The 20,535-nt window shown below is 39.5% G+C and overlaps 1 protein-coding gene across 4 annotated transcripts in view; it reads right to left on the bottom strand.

Annotated features, from left to right (window-relative positions):
- SMAP1 (small ArfGAP 1) overlaps nucleotides 1-20,535 on the bottom strand; it is a 292,144-nt gene that overhangs the window by 56,595 nt on the left and 215,014 nt on the right. For all 4 annotated transcript variants that reach the window (XM_067532658.1, XM_067532659.1, XM_067532657.1 and 1 more), the window contains one exon: nucleotides 1,911-1,995. In XM_067532658.1, coding sequence (XP_067388759.1) covers nucleotides 1,911-1,995 — 85 coding nt within the window. The remainder of the gene's footprint in view (nucleotides 1-1,910; nucleotides 1,996-20,535) is intronic.

Raw genomic sequence — 20,535 nt, 5'->3', positions numbered from 1 at the left:
CTAGGGGGCGCCAGTGCCGGCACTACAGATATTGCTAAGGCAAAAAATTCTGGTAGCCATGCACATGGACGCGCACACACCTAGTATGGAATTGACATGAGCAAGCACTCAAAAAAGAATATATGCTTCTCCCAATTTAACTATATATACTGTATTATAATCAAGTTATATCCTATGCATTTGAAGACTAAAGGACTTAGCCCCCTCCTACAAGCTATAATTTACTATTTTTATTTAAGCAGTAAAAAGAGGCCTATACAAAACCTCTAGTGAAGGGTACCAAGAGTAAGAGAATGGCTTTCTGAAACAGTAGAGCAAACCTCTAAAGGAATAGCCTTAAATAACTACTGTATATATTTACCTTTAATATTTTAATAAGTATATGCAAATAATTTAATTGATCTAGCCATTTTTTTCTAAATAGATTTTATAGGGTGTGTGTGGTTTTGTTTTGTTTTTTGTTTGCCAAAACGTGCAGGCCTTGCATCAGGCTGTTTTACAGTCACAATGTGTACAGGATAATATATTACCATTTTTCCTTTCAGCTCATGCCTGAAAAGGCATAATAGGTATGAATCTCAGAAGCACATGCTGATCAGAGTTTAGCTCTTAATTAGGTTGCTGGTCTGGTTTAGACTCTCAAAAAGCAAGGAAATTCACAATTAATTTTGACTCCTGTCACAGTTACTACCATATGAGCCACAATTGCTCAACTGAAGGCAGTAAAAGATGGCAGAAAGATCAAGTTCTGAGCCTCTTCTCAGGGAGGACTAGTTTTTCAGCAACTTTGAATTGTCTTGTTTTTGTAGGTTTACATCGCATCCATAACCTTCTTTTAACGTTTTATGTGTTAAATAAGGTTTGATGGCTTTTTATAGTAGAAAAGCTAGGTTATATATAACTAGCATTAAAATACTCTAAATGAATTACAGTAGTTAATAGTACATTTAGAAATCCAATAGAAAATATCATTAAATTTAAGATGTTAGTGTGAATTCTAAGCCTTATAAACCAGGTACTATAGCTAGCCTGAACAGGAAACATTAGGCAATAAAAGAGATGTCTACAGCTTCACTGCAATACTCTTCACAGCTCTCACCTGACTAAATCATGAAAAGATAGTCTTACATTTTTCACATGCTATATTTTAAAGGCATAAAGTTATACATACTAAATAATAACTAAAGAATTATATATAGTACCTTTTTCTGATTCCTTTACTAACCTCCCATGCATCCTCCCAAACCAAACACAGATTTACAATAATGCTAGAAAGAACAGATGTGGTTTTTAAAATATAGTGTGTTTGGCAATTTTTCATTGAGTCAGGAAAAAAGAAGGGTATAAAGAACATGACAATATCTGTAGATAAGACATTGCATAGGAACTATTTCTTAAGTCAAAGGCTAGCTTCCTTTCAAGAAAAACACATTATCATCTGCCAGCCAGGAGAGAAAAAAAGGTATATTGGATTAAAATGGACAATTCCCACCGTTGTCATGAGACACTACAAAATACTGAAGATACTGAGATTACAGGAAAATATGAGTTGGCTTCATGCAACAGAAACTGCTTACTATTCTTTCGTACTAACATATTATGAAAATATACCCTAACAGGGATATGATAAGGCAACCATAGCATTTTGCTTCTAAAAAAATACTTTTGTACTTTAAATGTTGAAATGTCACAGTCCACAAACTCTCTGATGATCATTGATAGCTCCCACAGCACTGACAAATACAGACCCTCTTAAAGTTCTCCTTTATAGACAGAACTCAGCAGTTTTAATTTTCAAGTTAAGCTAAAATATCTTTTGGCATATGAAACATAAAGCCATTATATTCATTTAAGTAAAAGTCCTGTTGCAGTCATTTTTATAAAAGTAACAGAATTTCATTATTACTTACCAAGTCCTAAAAGGTCAATAGTAGGTTCTGGTGTTTTTTTCGGACTTGCTTTCAGCTCTAATTGCTGATCCTCTTTCTTCTGAGGCTTTAGAAGGAAAAATATTCACACTCATAAGTTTTAAAATGTGGTACAAGGCTTCTATTAACCTCTAATAGGAATAAGGATTTTAAGATTTCATGAATACATCACAAATAAAAGTTGTTTTCTAGACTAACTTTGCATGCTGAAGTCTGATTATTGATTCTGTTGTCTAAGAACGAAGTACATGTGAAGGACAGGAGGAAGGAAAAGGGAAACAAACTAATTCTTTCACCAGTTTTATGAATATTCTAAATACAACAAACTACAGGATTATTTATTGGGTTTAGGACAAGTCTTAATATTAAAAAAACTGCAAATAATTAAGTTCAATACTAAAAAACTATAAATGTTAATCATTTACTGTTAGGAAGCACTGTTACTGAGTAAAAGAATGACTCACTCATTTTGCCCAAGTTATTTATTAACTAATTTTATTATACCAAATTAATTATATAGTTTTCCCAGTCTGGAAAAAAAAGCCAGGTTTGTAAGCTTTTGAAAAGTTAAAAATAAGAAAAATTGGGAGGTGGGGGAGATTATATGACTAGTAAAGCAGCTCATTTGACACCCCTACAAGAGGATATTAATCAAACGGCAGACTTTTCAGCTGCTAGAATGGGCAGAGGTGGGCTTTGGTCTGAAAAAACCCCCACACTCACGGGCACACTTAATTTGGTAGATTTAAAAACAAATAAGAATCTTAAGTATTTTCATTTAAAAATGAGGCTTCTAGACTTTTTCTTGCAGAAAGCCATGAAAATGTAAACTGATATAAACTGAGCATGAGGTTTGACAGTTATTTACATTTCCTCTCCTAACAACTCAGGGTTAACTATTGGAATATATAAAAACCAGGACCATGAGTTCCTCAATTTCCGGAAGAATCACGAGATAGTCTGCAGCAGTTGGATGTAGAGAAAGACAGGCTGTCATTAACGCCACTGCAAATTGTTCTAATACAGTGGTTCTCGAACTTTTTCTATTGGTAACCCCTTTCACATAACAAGCCTCTGAATGTGACCCTCTCATCCCCTTGGGCGCCTGCCCTGGCCCCCATGGGCTCCCTACTCCCCCTTTGCCCTTGGCTCCTTCAGCTCCCCACTCCCCCTCTGCCCCAACCTCTGCACTGTGCCCTTGTCACCCCTAACCCATGCAACCTCCTCCTGCACCCACCTGGAAAAACAGACCTACATGCACAGAGTGGCTGGTATTGCTGCTTGCTCCCACCTCAAAAGTTGCTTCTCCACGCACCCCTAGGGGCTGTGAGGAGCAATGTCAGGGCTCCCTGAATCCAGATCACTTTCCCCACTTGGGCTGCATAAGGGGAGGGCAGAGAGCAGCAGCTCCTGATGCTCGCCTCACAGCACTATCCAGGAGGGGACAGTGACCTGGATGCAGGAAGCCCTAGCATTGCTTCTCACTCTGCCGCTTCCCCTCCACCCCCCCAGTCCTCTGGACGGTGTGGAGGAATGGGGGGAGGGAGGGAAGGGTGGTGAGCAGTATCTGTGTGTCACCCTCACCCTCTTCCCCCTGTTCCTCCACCGGGAGGAAGCAGAGAGGATCACAACCCTGTGCCTGGCCGGGGCTCACAGCTTATAAACCCCACATAACCACGTCACAATCCCCAGTTTGAGAACCAGTGTTCTAATACATATTTAGGATAGTATTATTCCTTTATTCATCAAAACTGTGTATATAGTTGAGTGTGCTTTTGTGCTGCCCAGTCAGTGTGACCTCTGGCAAGGAAAGGCGGCTCAATTGCACAATTGGCAGAGTGGTCTAGTGGCAGACTAGGCATAAGGCTGAGAATAAGGTTATCCGGCATTTTAATCCTCACTTTAACATGAGCTCCTTCTGTGGCTTTGGTCAAACCACAGAGCTTTTTCACATGAGGGTTTTCCTAGATTAGGAAATTTGCAGAGGTATAACATGCATGGATATAAATTTCCTTAATCTAGACAATCCTTTATGTTTCCCATGTACAAAATGGAGATGAACAGGAAGAGGGCTGCAATGAAGTGCTTTAGATGGGATAAAACTCACCATTGTGTTCTAGCAACCCTTCAGTAGCTGGGGGGTCCTACAAACTACAAATCCCCACTTTATTTAGTCAAGTAGCCCTTGAAAAAGTGTGTATAGAAATGTGTGCACTGGGTACAGACCCCAGAATTAATAGATAGGTTCCACTCCTGTAGTTAGAGGAGACCTAAAGATCTCCACCCCACTAAGAGAATCATTCATATCAGACCAACATTTTTTCAAGTAAGTCATAAACTTAAATATAAATCTAATTTGAGCTGCTGTTGTGGTATTAACTAAAAGAATATCATAACCTAACTGCTATTGAAAAGTAAAATTCTAAACAGCAAGGATTCAAATGAAGATCTAATTAATGACAGCTGGGTGAGGAAGAAAAAGGTATCCCACAATTGAGTATACTTTACTAAATATAATTTCATTAAGTGAAATATAAATTAAAGCTAGGAATATTAATCACAATTAACTTTAAATGTTTCAGGAAAGATGCATAAATTATTACAAAAAAATTATAAACAGCTGGCTTCTTTCCAACTGCTATAAGGAACACTATAGTCTGTTTCATGGGTCACCGCAGTTGAAAGAAGATATGTACCTGACATGTTACTTGTCTTATAATCTTGATTTTTAAAAAAGCATTGATGCTTTCTCAACATATACCAACTGTTTTGAAAATAAAAAGGTAGGTTAAAATTACACTAAATATGCACGTTTTTATTGCCTCAAATTATGCTGACTACAACAAATCTGAAAACAGCATTTTGAAATGCATTAACACATTACAAGGTTAGTTTAAACTGCAACCTCCTCATGTGTTCATAAAAATCAAAGCACTATCTTGCATTCATTAGTAAGAACTAGACAGATGGAATTTAAATAATGTTCCCCTTTGCTTAGTAACATATTGATTATCATAGGGAATTAATCTCATTACTTTACACATACGGTAAGAGAATAGTCTATTGAGTAGGTTGGTTTTTTGTTTTGACAAATAATGTTTTAGTTTTATGACTGTGTTTGCTTCGTAAGAGCTTTTATTACAAATATGAACAAGCCAGAACAGGAACTGGTAGTAAAAAGAGTTTAAGAGAAAAATCAACACAAATAATAAATCCCAAATCAGGAATTTAATCCTTTTCAATTTCTCTTAGGAATGCAACATGAAGAAGCTTTTCCACTGATTACAGAAAAATTCAGTGGCATTTTACAGTGGAACTGAGTTAACATCCATCTGTAGTGTTGTGAACTCTTGTGCTTCTTTTTGCACGTCATGTGACATTTGGTGTTTTACTTAAATCCCCAGTTCTTAGAGATACTCGATTATGTGAAAATCTTAGCTTTCACTTACAAATTAATTTCTAGTTTTCATGGTTGCAAATAAAAGCTCAAAAATGTAATAAGTGCACTTTAAAGACTCAAACCAGAAGGCCAATAAAATCCCCAAATTTATTATTTTAAAATCTCATGACTTTTGAATGTTTGGAGTTGGCAATATTGTGTGTGTTTTTTCCCCCACAGTTTATCACCAGCAATAAATCACTGCTCTTCATGCACTATGTTAAGTCTCTTAAAAGTTGTTTCAAACAAAATTTTGGCAGTGCTCTTTTCCTTAAATACATTTTTCTCATTAAATGAACAAAAATTTAGATTGATAATTTAGTGAAAAAATATTTACAGGATTATGGGAAAAGCTGGCAAAGAATCAAACATTAAATGTAAACAAGTGTTTGCGGAAAACATTGAACAGTTAATGCTGAAATGTCCTACAGCTTTTAAAGCGTTTATACATTTTCAAAATGAAGCAGAACATAAAACCTTTAAAATTAATATCAAACAATATAAAGGAAAAAAATTTGAAAAAATGAGATTTTGTAGGAACAGAGGAAAGCACGGCCACTACATCTTGTCTACTTCAAGAAATTTGTTGTTTTACAAGCATTGTAAGGGATTAGATTTTTATTTAAAAAAAAAAAAAAAAAACCCACTTCACATCCACAAGCAGAAGTGATGCAATTGGTTTACATGCATTCAGTTTGGAGTAGACTATACTTAGCTCTACAAACAAATTCGGTCTAAACAATTTCAGTCTGTACCACTTTAATTGCACAGTATGGATGCAAACCAGTTGAAACAGTTCAATTAATCTTTTCACTTCTGTCCCACAGTGAATTACAGGCCTATCAAAATCTCTCAGAATTTGATATTTCTAGGCACTGTGGCAGGCACTGTGGTTTTATAGATTTTGTGAAAGGTTTTCCCCATGAAAATATTTGGAAGATGCAACCAATGAATATTAGACAAGTACTTGACTTCAGTGGATCTGTACCAATTTACACCAAGCTGAGATCTGACCATAGAAACGTTTCACATTTAAGGGTGGGGTTTTGTTTGTTTGTTTGGACAAATCAGGCAGTAACTATACTTCAGTTAGTTGCATCTTCCAAACATGAAAGCAGAAGTTATCTTCTTGAAATTATACATTTTCCAGTAATTCCACAACATGGTGCAATCAGAAAACCCTTAGGTATAGAGTTCGCTCTGTTCCTGCTGCCTTAGAGACACCACAACCAACTTTCCAAGGACTACCAGGAAGTTATCAGGACTGGAGAACAGAGAGGAAGTAAGGTCTGGCTCCCAAATGAGATCAGCTAAGAATTCAGAATTCTGACTAGTCCTTTTATTACCTTTGTTGACATTTTTTGAAGAACCAGGAAAGAGAGTACAGGGACCAGGTACAATATCAGAGTATAGAGAAGGCATATTTCCCCTATCGCTCCTGCATGGGAAATTTGTGAAAAATTTCAATTCTGTAGCTGTGTGGACTGGCAAAAGATTTAGATTTGGAGTTCCCAACGCTGATGCAGTTTGAGCTCTCTTTCCAAGCATACAGACCTTTGAGCTATATCTTTCCTTCCACAGACCTTTTTCGCTGTACACTCCATCAGCTACGACCAAAATATTCCTATTCAAACCAATTTAAATAAATTTTGCAAGTAGTATTTCATGAGATACTATCAAACGCTTTACTAAAATCCAAATGTATTAGATTTATTGCATATTTCTCATGTACTAATTCTGAATTTCTATTAATAGACAGTTGGCAGCCTGTAAAATTTATTCTGTGTAAACCCAGGCTGCTTATTGTTCCCTGTTCCATTCTCTCACATTTGGAGGATAATGAATCACTTCATTTCTGAATATCAGTACTACTTCTCTACAATTTTGTATTACTTTCCCAGTTTACCAGGTGGTTTGAGATATCCAGTCCATTATATTTTTAAAAATATGTATTAGCTGTACAGTTAGTATATTAACCAAATCACTTAATACTCTAGTCCAGAACTCTTAAATTCAAAGAGGCTAAGTCTGCAGTCCAGAAAACCACTGGAGAATGTGCCCAGAAGTACTGGCAAGACCTGTGCAAGAAGATTCAGACCTGCTTTGAAAGAAGTGACCTTCATGGTACCTATGATGGAATCAAAGAGGCACTTGGTCCAATTTGTAAAAAGACTGCAAACCTGCAAAGCTAAAGATGGTACCATCCTGACTGATAGGCAAGAACAACTTGACTGATGGACTGAGCATTACAAAGAACTCTACTGAAAAGATGTCACTATCTGTGATAGTGCCTTAGCTGCCATTCCCTAGCTTCCAACAATGTAGGAGCTGGACAAAATACCAACTCCTGAAGATGTACAGAAAGCTATCAAAGAGATTGTGCCTGGAAAAGCATCAGGCAAGATACCTCCATAACTCCTAAAGGCAAGAGGAAGAAAACTTAAGAGTAATATCCACACACTTCTCTGAACCTGCTGGAATGAAAGTCCAGGTTTTGAAAGATCCAAACATACTTACTTTATACAAAAATAAAGGGGACAGAGCAGACTGCAACAATTACCGAGGGATATCTCTGCTCAGTGTTGTCAGCAAGGTGCTTGCAAGGGTCTTGTTGAAATGACTCCAAGTCCTTGCTGAGAGAGTTTATCCTGAGAAACAGTGAGAGTTCAGAGCTGGATGCTCCACGACTGATATGTCCTTCACAATGCACTTGTTGCAAGAAAAAAGCCATGAACAACAGGTTCCTCTCTTTGTAGCATTCATTGACCTACAAAAGGTCTTCAGCATGGTTAGCAGAAATGGCATATACAGGATGCTGTTGAAAATTGGCTGTCCTCAAAAAGTGCTCTCGCTATTTAAGGAGTTCCATGAGAGAATGAAGGCAACTATCCAGTATAAAAATGAACATTATCAGAGTACAGCATTGATACTGGCATGAAACAAGGTTGGGTTTTAGTGCCTACCGATTTTACACCATCTTCTCTATTCTTAATTACACTTTTGGAAGCAATCAATCTGGCATACTAGTTGAATTGAGGATGGATGGCAGTCTGTTTAACATCAGGAGATTTCAGAGCAAAAGGCATGTCTCCCAACTTATTATTCGGAATCTGCTCTTCGCAGATGCTGCTGCATTCATCTCTAATTCATCTGATGAATTGCAGATCATGAGGAATAAGTTCTCTGATGCATATATCAAGTTCAGTATGGTAATCAGGATTAAGAAAACAGTTATGTCACAGGGCATCAACATCCCCTCTAAAGTCTAAGTCAATAATGAAATTCTGGACAACATGAATCACTTCTGCTATATTGGCTCCACTTTAACCAGCTCACTTAGCCTTGATACAGAACTTGATGAGAGAATTGGCAAAGCCTCTGCACCTTTTGGAAAACTTACCTCACGTGTCTGAAACAACAAGCTGCTAACCCTGAAGACAAAGGTGTCCATTTATCAGGCTTGTGTCCTCGGTACCCTCCTTTACAGTTGTGAAAGCTGGGTCACGTACTCCAAGCAAGAGTGGAGATTGAACAGCTTCCACCTTTACAGTATCAGAAAAATCCTTGGAGTCACTTGGGACCAACAGATGACCAACAACAAGATCCCTGAGAGAACCAGCCTACAGTCTATGCAGGCTATGCTGGACTCTTGCAGGTTTCGCTGGCTAGGACAGATGGAGTGCATGCCTCAAGATCATCTGCTGAAGGTTGTGCTCTATGGCAAATTCAAGAACTACCTGCAACACAGAGGAAGGCCAAAACTCCGATACAGTGACAAGGTCAAGCAGGGTCTCAAGAAATTCAGCATTCCCACTGACAACTGGGAGAGCCTGCCCAGGACCGCTCAGTCTGGAGAAGCCGGGTTAAGGCTAGTACAGTCATCACAGAGAGTTATCAAAGAGCCCAGACTGAGGCCTGGAGGCAAGCCAGGAAGCAGCGTGCACCAATTTCCATCTGACGAGTGGACCTGTAACCACTATGGTAACGTCTGCCATTCGCGTATTGGGGTCTTCTCCCACACTATTGCCAAGCACCACTGACTGACTTCAAAGTATTTCATTTCATCTGTCAAGATGTTAGATGGCCATCCACTTAATACTCTAGCTTGAAATTTATTTGTGAAAAATTCCAGTTATGTTTTCTTTTATTTAAGGAAAATTTAGAGTCACATTCAAAATGAAATGCCTTAACAATGGAATGGGTTTATTTAAGTAACATGAAAACCATACAGTACATGTAAACTTTTAAAGTAAGATGATAAACAAACTTACTAGTTTACAGGAAGTGTCTTACCCCAATATGCCCATGCAACAGCTATTTTTGTTTGTGATATTTTAAACTGACTGTTTCACCTTTATAAGACTTTGGAAATATACTTCAAACCTGATTAACATATACACAGAATGGATAATCAGTTTATGGACAGATTTTTTCCCAGATTGCCAAAACCAGTAAATATTTTTAAGTGTTATATTACTGTTAATTCATTCTGACAGGTTATTTCTACTCATAGAAAGCACCATCCAGGTCCCTCTTAATACCTGTGAAATATCACAGTTACCCAAGCACACTAACATCTTCTTCTCAATGTAATCTTTATGACAAATAGTTTTCTAACTACAGTTTACCACTATTTCATCTAGACAATGCTGTTTGTAATGGACAATATCCACAATATGACTGGAATTCAAAGTTTCCTCACAATATCCTTTTTATCCTTCAATTTATATAAGGCACTATGTTTATCACCTGATATTTCCATTTTCTGGCCATTCTACTGCTTAAGCATCAAGTAATACAAGTGGAAAAACACTTAGGTCCTTAGGCCCAGATTTTTAAAAGTATTTTGACATTTTTGCGTTCAGTGTTGCAACACCTAACTGACTTAGGAGCCCAAGTATTATTTGCAAAGTGACTTAGGCATTTATGAATGAGCCTAAATCAGGGATGGGTTTCTAAGTCACTTTTGATAATGAGACTTAGGTATTGCAACAGTGAACGAGAACAACTATTTACTACCTCAAAATCTGGCTGTTAGCCTTTTGTCTTCAGTGCAGATACTTGCTCCTCTCCATGACAAGCCTCCATGAGAACATTAAAACAAAGCAGTTCTGTAAAATAAGAGGATTTCCTAAACATGCATGACGACTGCAAATACTCATGCAGTTTTTACTGGATGATGGGAATAACCCAGTTCAGGCCCAAAATATCATGAGTTGTTTAAGAACAATAAATTTGTGATGTCTTATTTGTCTTCTGATTGCTGAGCCTTTATTATTCACATTTTCAAATTTTTCTCCACAGCCATGAGGACTAGAAACTTACTTAAAAAAATAAACAAACTGAAATTCTTGCATAATCACATGGCTGCAGGAGCTGGGCCTTTAAGAGAAAATACTGTGAAACTTGCCTCTCCCACTACCTCAGAATTTTTTTTTTTTTTTGGCAAGAATTAGCGACACTGAAATAAGGAATATACGTTCATTGTAGCAGACTTTTACTAATGCAGTCTTTCATCAGTGGTAATGTAGTGCCAGATTGCATAAATTCTCTTCCAGCTGTGTGTGTTTCCCTGAGAAACCCAGAGAGAGAATCTTCACAATCTAGCACCTGTAAAGACCTAGAAAATCCCTAATGCTTGTCTCAACGGTTATTAACCAAACTAATGATGTTAGAAATCAAAATGCATTTTAGTGCAGCAGAATTCACGCGCCAGTTGTTTGCCAAAGTGTATTGCTCTGCTACAAAACATGATGGCTTATTGTCATGTTGTACCTATAAACTAAATGTAGTGTTTTCATTGTTCGTGAAATATTTATGTATCACATATATAACATTGTGACAGTCTCTTCTTATCATATCTCAAAGTAGTTAAAACAAAAAGCAAAGCCTGTCTAGAAAAACAACGTTCTAAACACAGTGAAAAGTTACCAAATGCTTTTATTGCCATTTAAAGGGGGAAGTCATTTCTGTTAATTTTACAGCAAAATCATAAGGAGAACCCAGGTTGGTACATAAGTTCCATCCTTGAATAGTCTTGCTTATGTAGGGCTCACACTTGATTGAGCTTTGTGCAGAGGACTGGCTTGAGAAATGCTAAACACAAATACTTTATGTATGGTATGCACAGAAAGATATGATAAGAAGACAAAGTCACAATGTTATATGATACATAAGTGGAATTCTATTTGCCTGTAAAGCACTGTGTTCACCCAGGATGCTGTACACAATGATAGATAATGATAATATGGGTATGACTTACTACTCAGTTACTATCTTACCTGAATTTTCACACTTGTGTACTTAAGTTAAATAACTACTGTATGCATTTCTTTCATGGCTATTTTATTAAGTAGAGAATTATTTAGAAACCTGAACTTAAAAAACCCCCAACAGTTACTAATCTTCTATAACTGTTGTTCTTCGAGATACGTTTTTCATGTCAATTCCAAGTAGATGCGTGCATGCCGCATGCACAGTCACCGGAAGATTTTTCCCATAGTGGTATTCATAGGGTCGGCTCTGGAGCCCCCTCAAGTCATACCTTCCTGGTGTCATATATAGGGCCCTACCAATCCCCCACCTCTTCCATTTCTTCTTGCCAGCTGGCTCCAACAGAGGGGTAGGCGGGTGGGTCTTGGAATGGACATGAGCAACACATCTTGAAGAACAGTTACAGAAGATTAGTAATGTTTTTTCTTCGAGTGCTTACTCATGTCAATTCCAAGTAGGTGACTCCCAAGCAGATCCATAGAAGGCAGGTTTTCAGTTCAATGACCTGCGGATTGCAGTACCACTCTGCCAAATGCAGCATCGTCTTTGTCTTGTAGTGCAATACCATAGTGAGCCGCAAAGGTAAAAACAGATGACCACGTTGCAGCTCTACAAATATCTGGGATTGGGATCTGAGAGAGGATGCTGCCAAAGAGGCCTGTGCTCTTCTGGAGTGAACTGTCAGCTGATAAACGACATGATCCATGTCTGCTATTGCTACAAAGAGCTGCATTGTTTTAAGAAAGGCTTTAGTCCTCTTAATATAAAAAGCCAAAGCTCGTCTAATGTCCAAAGAACGCAACTTCTGCTCTTGGTGTGTGGCTTTGGGTAGAAAGCCAAAGGAATACGTCCTGGTCACAATTTCACTCAGACATCACCTTCGGAAGGAAAACCGGGCAGAAACGGTTTTGTTTAAAGCTAAAGTCTTAGATTGACACAGAAGCTGTCAGAGTGGTAGTGCATTCTAAATCATGAAACAGCATAGTTTGCACAACTAGTAAAGAACTTAAGTATCAAGGAGACAGTCAATATCTCAAGGGAGATATACTGCTCAAGGGAGCAGTTAGCATCTAATTAGTCAGTTGCCTTTAATAATTTTTTTGGTTTAGACATATGTTCAGAAAGACACTACACACCAAGTAGGAATGAGAAAAATCATGAGAAGCCTGAAATCTTAAAACCAAACTAGACCAGTATGCAAACTTGTTGCCCTAAGTACAATGACTTAAAATTGATAGCAGTGGAAGGGACCCACAATAAGTCATTAGTTCAGCTCCATGTTCTTCTTTGGCAGGTTCTAATCTATCTTTATGAAGAGCTAAAAGATCTTTATCATTAGCAAGAACCTCCATATGTAGAGAAAGAGGCAAGACTGCTGTAGAACTATATAAAATAAAAACATGCACACATCATGCTGCTTAGACCAAATCACATACTATATATTTGTATATGGGATCAAGACTTTAAACAAGGGTTACTTATTAGTAACTGCTGTTATTTGAGATATGCTGCTTATGGAATCTAGTGCCAAACTGCAGAACTTAACAACAAAGCTGTGTCCGTGGGAAGTGGTGTGTAAAATCAGTTTCAAGCAAGTATAACATCATCAGCTCAGTTTATATAAGGTTGTGCATCCTCCCCCTTCCCCCCACCCAGCTCCATCACCATGCCTCTGTGGGTCACAGCTGAGGATATCAGATTCAGGACAAACTGTTGAGAAATGGAGCAGACCCACCCCAAAATGGTGGTTATTTTTCCATAAGATATATCAAGCCAGTAACAAAAGTAAATTTCTGTCTCACCACTTTGGTTAACAAGAAGTCAGAAATGCAGTCTCCTTAGGTATCACAGCCCTTGTTTCATCATCCAGCCACTCGACTTTATGATGAGTGGTTATTGAAAACCAGAGGGTTCTTCTGGTCCCAAGAGACCAGCCACACAGCCAGGTCAACATATAACTCAGATCTTACCCAATAGTCATGCTGTCGCCAACCCTTTAGTATCTAATATATAAATGTTTATTTCTAAGAGAAAAGGAGGAGTTCAAATGGTTAAAGAAATCATATACATACCATCACTGCCAAGTTATTGGATCAGGTTTGTAGCAGTGATGTTACAGACTGCTAGCGTGTAATGTCTCTGGTAACTTCCAAAAAATTGGAAGGTCCTCAGTCCATTAATTGGAATGCTCCTTTTAGTAAAAGTCCACAGTCCAGCTATCAGAGCAGGAGAGAGGCCAAATGGAGATGCTTCCAGGGTCCTATATACCTTCTCCCATGTGGAGGGGATGCTTTCAGTTTCCATTTGGGGAAAATTATAGGCACAAGATCAGGGGTTCTCAAACTTTTTTTTTGCTGGGACCCCCTCTGAAAGTATTTTAGATTGTGATGACTCCCCCCATGCCATGCCATACTTACCGGCATGCACAGGGGCTGACAGCTCATGACCCCGCACATAATAAATAACCTTGCGACCATCTGAGGGGTCATGATCGTGAGTTTGAGAACTCCTGCATAAGACGAATTCCAGGGTCATGTCACATACACTTGCATGCTTTGATGAGTAATAGAAGCAGCTATTATCCATATTCTGGCTAAAATGTGCAAAGGAAGGCTCACTGGGCAGGGACAAACACCTTCTATGGCCCATTATGTGAGGTAAGTGTCCTTTAACGGGCCATCAACTTCCATAGTTCATTCACAATGTGCTGGCTAGAGTGGATACAAACTACCTTGTGGGTGTTACCCCAGAGCAAACACATTTGGAATACAGGTAGATAATTAATAGTAATAAACTTTAGATACAAAGATAACATGCATACAAACAGGGATAATCATATCTGATAGTCTAACTTTTCCATTGACACCTTACATGACAAACTTTATATAAGATGTGTTGCAATTATATAACCGGTGGGAGCCACAATGATATACGTGATCATGTTTTAATCATATAACATCACACCTTCTTCCTAGACGGCAGAGTCCTAAAATATGAAGAACTATGAGGTGGAGGGGGAAGTGGGTGCATAGCATGAATACAAGATGCAACTGTCAAAGAACAACAGTTTCTAGTAAGAAAACTTCAAGAGCCTCTGTACATTCCCACTAACAGTCCCATTAGAGAAGAGCGGTGAGGAGTTCCTGGCAAAAATGGACTGTAGCATCGCCTTACCAAACTGAGCGTGATACCAAGTCCAACAAGTAATGTTCAGTAAAAGTCTGAACAGAATTCCATGTTTCTGCTTTGCAAATCTTTACCAAATAATCTTTACCTCAGACTAAGGCAGCTATCACCAAGAGGTACTGGTTTTCTGGCTAATGAGTAACACTGCTATGACGTTTCCCCCCTGCAATCTGGACTGTGTCACCTTGATCCCTCACTCCTGGGCCCCAACTTACTCTGCTTTGCTGTGTGGACCACCCACTCCTGGGTCAGCCCACATCCAGCCTCCAAGTAATTGGTCCCTGTATATGCGAAGGAGCGCTTTTGGCCAGTCGCTCACGGGATTGACTCCCAGCAAACACCCACAGTCCAGATGCAACCCCGGGCATGGCCGTCTTACAGGGTTCAGTGCTGTACACTGCACCCTGCAAGCTCATTACATTTGTCCGTCAATTTATCCATTAAATTGATATGCACCAGCTCTGTATGTCTACACACACTCAATCCACATGCACTGTTTTAGATAAAATGAACAAGTTTATTGACTACAGCAAGATTTTAAGTGATTAGAAATCAGATTAATATGAATCAAGGATTTGATCACAATTAAGTAAAGGAATAAATCGCATCCTAAACTAAACTCAATACTTCAGCAGCCCTTCAGTCCTTGATGTTAGCTTACCCACAGGCTGGCTGAGATGACTCCTGCAGCCAAGCCCCCCGTGGGCAGTCAGTCAATGTTCTTGATGTTGCATTGCAGATGGATTCCAAGAGAGAGCTCCAGAGACAAAGATGCCTCTCTCTTTTAACAAGTTTCCTCAACACCCCCTGGAGCTAGGTGATTGACCATGGGTATGATATCCTTCATTTGAGTCAAAGGAGCGTCACCTTATCAGGTGCTCAGGCCAGTCCATTGCTTCTGTATGCATGTCTTTGCAAGCGTGAACCCTCACTTTGCTTGGTGATTGTCTGGATCTATTCAAACCATGTGACACACACCTTTGGGGATATTACATAGCAAAGTTACATACCTGTACATATGTGACATTGCAGGAAACATATTACCATAACATTAATGTTCAGTATGTCATGAGCATTCCAAAAACACCTTACATGACATACTTTGCATTAGACAATACATAGTTACACTATAAGAGTGAACATGAATGATACACAAATCACACCATAAGGGTGTACATGGGGTATAGCATGTCACAAGTGCACAATACATCTCTTAATGCAATAGGAAAGTTTATTTACTAATAGGTTCCTGTTTACACTTCTCCCCAAAGGCAAGAAATAATCTGTTTAATTTTTTAAAAGGGCTTAATCCTTTTTAGGTCATAGCATAGCATACTTCTCACATCTAAGGAGTGCTAACAGAATTCTCTTGGGTAATCATTGGACCATACCTTTAGGTAACATTGTATAGGCCATCAAGGCACTGAGCTCACTAACCTGCAAGCAGAGGAAATGGCTATTTAAAATGCCATTTTGATAGGTGATCTAAGGAAGTTCAAACAGGGGCTGATAGGCCAGACCTTTCAACGTCCTTAAAACCAGGTTCAAATCTTAGGCTGGGGGGTGGTCCTCTAATGCCGGGGGAGGGGAGGAGGAGGAAATTAGTTATTCCCATAAGAAACTTGGAAACCGTGGCAGTGAGAGCATAAAGGTTTTTCTCTATCAAAACTCTGATAGACAGCAAAACCTATTAAATGACCTATTAAACTACTGCTAAATCCTTTGATTTTAAATGCAAGAGATACCTTAAAACTGCAAGGACTCCTGCTCATGATGGGATTAACTCTTTCCTACTTACACAACACACGAGCAGTGTCCATTTTATAGCATTTCAGGGGCAAGTTTATTTGGTAATGTAAAAGTACTTCTTGATCCATCTGTGAGCATAAGCTCCAGGGTAGTTAGCAGAGTACCTTCATGCAGCTGGATGAAATATCTCTTGGTTGAGATGAAGAATCCTCCTCGTCACTGAGAAAAAAGTTTCCTGTGCAGTGGAAGCTAAATCAGCAGTTCACTACTCAGCTGGAGAAAATATGTGTACCAATATCGCCAAGGTCACAGTAATTCTATCAGTAAGATATTCGCTCTGTCTTCTCTGATATTCGTGACTCTGGGTATCACGAAAATGGGAGAAAAGGTGTAGAGGAGGTGACTGCTCCAATCCAGCTTGAATGTATCTGATAAAAATTTCTCATCTCTGAGCTGTGGTACAGTGCAGATGACATTTAGCATCCTGACTGGATACAAATAGGCCAGTTAATGATTGACTCCACCTAAAGAAGAGTGAGGATATCATTGCCCAGTTTTTTGTGTTGATATGTAAGACTTCCTGCTGAGTGCCTCTGCCTGTATAGTCTCCTCTCCTTGGAAACATGGTCTCTCATTTGCTGATGCAATCCATGGCTGTGGTATTGTCTGTGAGCACCTGTACTACATAATGCTGTATGGACAAGTCCTGGGTTGCAGAAAACTGATGTGGAGTTAGGAGTCACATATGTTTCAGTGCCCATGCAAACAATGAGCATCCCAACCCAGGTTGGAGGTGTTTGGTAATTGTAACAGTAGGGGATGGAGGAGCAAACAATACTCTTTGAAGTGCATTATCTCTGACCTCCCACTAGTACCACCATTGAAGCACCTGAGGGATATAGTCAGCTTCCTTTTCAGACTATGTACATTGGTAGTTTGTAGGGTCCTCAGTCACAGACAAAAAAAAAGTGTAAAATAGGTTGAAGAGGCCATGACACCTAGCAGTTTTCAGAAGAATTGCATAATCTGCACAGGTTGATCCAGGTGTTGGTTGCAGAAAGGTCTTTTCCCAGTTGATCAACTCCTCGAGAGACTGCATGAGGTTGAATATGTATGCAACTGCAGAAGAGAGATTATGTTGAGAGCTAGCCCTTTGGAGCCAATCATCTAGATAAGGATAAACAAATATGCCGTTATATCTGAAATATGCTGCTACTATCAAGAGACATTTTGTGAAGGCCCTTGGTGCAGTAGACAGTCTGAAAGTGAACATGACATTGGAAGTGATTTGTCCCTACAGAGAACTAGAGGTACTTATGTGGGTAGGTTTTATTGCCACATGGAACTAATCATCCTTCAAGTAGAAAGCTACATGCCAATCCCTCTTAGATAAGAATGGGATAATGTCCCCTAATGTTAGCATTTCAACTTAAACTTTGTTGACGTTTCTGAGGTCCAGAATGGATCTCAGATCATCTTGAGTACTAGGAAATATCTGGAGTTAAACCCCTTCCCTTGGAGTTGTAGGGGAACCTTCTCTATAGAACCTTTTTGTAGAAGGCAGCTAATTTCCTCCCACAGAAGTTTTGGGAAGGGAAGTGAAGAGACCTGGTATGAAACTAGATTGAGCAACCATCTCTGATGGCATCTAGTACCCACTGATCGGAGGTAATCTCATGCCATGTGTCATAAGAAGATGAGAGCCATGGTCCAATCTTCAGACTAAAGTGTGGGATTCTTGACCACCCTGTCAAAAATGTTGCTTAGGGGGCAGGGTGACATGCATTGAGGAATCCTTCTTCTGCACTGTGATCTTTTTGCAGGAACAGTATTGGAAGAAACAGAGGATTGGTATCTTTTCTAGGAAGGAATGCTGCTGCTGCACAGAGGGTAACTGTCTGTGGAATCAAAATGACATAAAAGAGGGTCTCTTGTTTGAAGTAGACAAGAATGGGGAAAGCCCTAGGGAACTGGCTGCAACTCTCTTGGTTTTAGTTCTCTCTGATGTCTTGTCTGTTTTATCACTAAAAAGACCTAAACCCTCAAAAGGAGAGGGTTTCAATTTTTGGTGACCTTGAGCAAGACTTGATTATCTGAGCCATGAATATAAATCCTTAGACCCATGGCAATAGCTCTGGCAGTGGAGTCTGAGGTGTCATAGGCTGCCCTCTGAGCATGTCTGACTAGTGTTCTACCCTCCATGAGCCAACTTAGTTGCTTCCCTTTTTTCATCTAGTAATGACTCCGATATATGGTTAATAGAATCCCATAATATACAATTACATCTGGACATGAAACCTTAGTAATCTTCCACTCAAAACCTTAAGAGGCAGAAGAACAGACTTCTTTCCCCAACAGCATCCAATCTAAGCCCTTCTCTTTACAAGAGAACAGTCAGGAACACCCTTCAACTTTTAGATAATTCCTGGGCTACCCAGACAAAAACTAGTGACAATCAGAGGGTACAGAATACATACAATTAACACTTTGATACTAGTGGTGAGGACATACGAGCAAGACAAATGTCCTTTGCTGGACTAAATAGTCCTTGGAGAACAGGGAAGGTGACTTTGTCTTTTGTCTGCATTCTATGATGTCAAAAGGATATCAGATGTGTCTGGCACCAAAACCACTATCTGTAACTGAAGGGTATTAGAATTCTCTTGATTGGCTCCTGAAATGGCTTCTGTTCATCAGAAGAGGAGACAGACAAAGTCCCAATCAGATCCTCAGGGTACGTACCATCAGTATATTCCTTGATGGACAACTGATCTTTACCTCTGAGGGAATCTCCCCCAAGCCATGATATATGTGTCATTCTTCTTGAGGCAGCAACAATGCTGGTGCTGACAGTGTCAATCGTATCTGCACCAACTGAAACATGGGTGCCCACAAAGGCAGTGGTGCCTCAGTCAAAGCTGGTGCCAGGAAAGCTCTTGGCATCAATGAAAGTGCCTCTGGTACCGGGCAGGGCATCAGTATTGATGTTGTCACTGGTGCTGAAATAACTGCTGCACTAGCTTTGCCGGCATCAAGCAAAGCCTTCACTTATTCCAGAATGCCGGGTCACAGTAACAGTTGAAGGAGGTCCTGCATAAAATCATCCTACGCAGATGGAACTTTCAGAAAGGGAAAGTGGCTACATTCTCTGGAGCAAACTACAGGAGCTTATTTAGTTGGTTCTGAGGGGATGTTCTGGATCAATACTGCGCATAATCAAGCATCAGAGGCATAGCCAACATTTTCTATGGAGGTCCCCCAATCATGAGGGGAAATTGACAGCAAGGAAAGTATGAGCACAGTTAAATTGTTCAAAATCACTTGACTCCAGAGCCTCAAGATGAAAACGGGTGCAGGCCAAAGACAGTGTTGAGATGGGTAAGGAATCTCCAAAAGTGACATGAATCAGTGGAGAAGGAGAATGCTTCCTCTCTTCCTTGGAGTATAGCTATTAGTTAATCTGGAAGCTTGTCTCTTATTCGTGATGTCAATTGCTCTTAATTCTAATGGCACTGAGGGAGTTTTTGGTGCCATGACTATGATAATAGATTGTGGTGCTTTTCTGAAGGAGCCTGCAGTGCTGGACAACATTATCAAGTAAGAGTTTAAGACCAGAAGGGACCACCAGGTCCATCTGGTCTGGCCTCCTGTGTATCACAGGCCACCAACATCCCCAGCACTCACACACAAAACCCAACAACTGAAATTACACCAAAATATTACAGCCCGCAGTGCTAGGCAGCAGCACAGCCGAGTAAATGATTGCCTTGGGGAGAATAATCCTGGCCCTGACATTGAGGTGATACTGAGTCTGCATCTGCTGGGTGCATCTCAGGTATCTTTACAAAAGACCTTTGCACAGAAGCAGACCTTGAAATTCCCAATGGAGTGCTAGGACAGTCCAAATGAAGGATGAAGGAAGTCAAGCAGCCTTAACCGTATATCCTTCCTCATCCAAAT

The sequence above is a fragment of the Emydura macquarii genome, unplaced genomic scaffold (assembly GCF_026122565.2).
Source record: "Emydura macquarii macquarii isolate MOO-44397 ecotype Brisbane River unplaced genomic scaffold, CSIRO-AGI_Emac_v2 contig_3295, whole genome shotgun sequence".
Lineage (NCBI taxonomy): Eukaryota > Metazoa > Chordata > Testudines > Chelidae > Emydura > Emydura macquarii.
The sequence above is the reverse complement of the archived record's forward strand: the minus strand, read 5'-3'. Positions and strand labels throughout refer to the sequence as shown.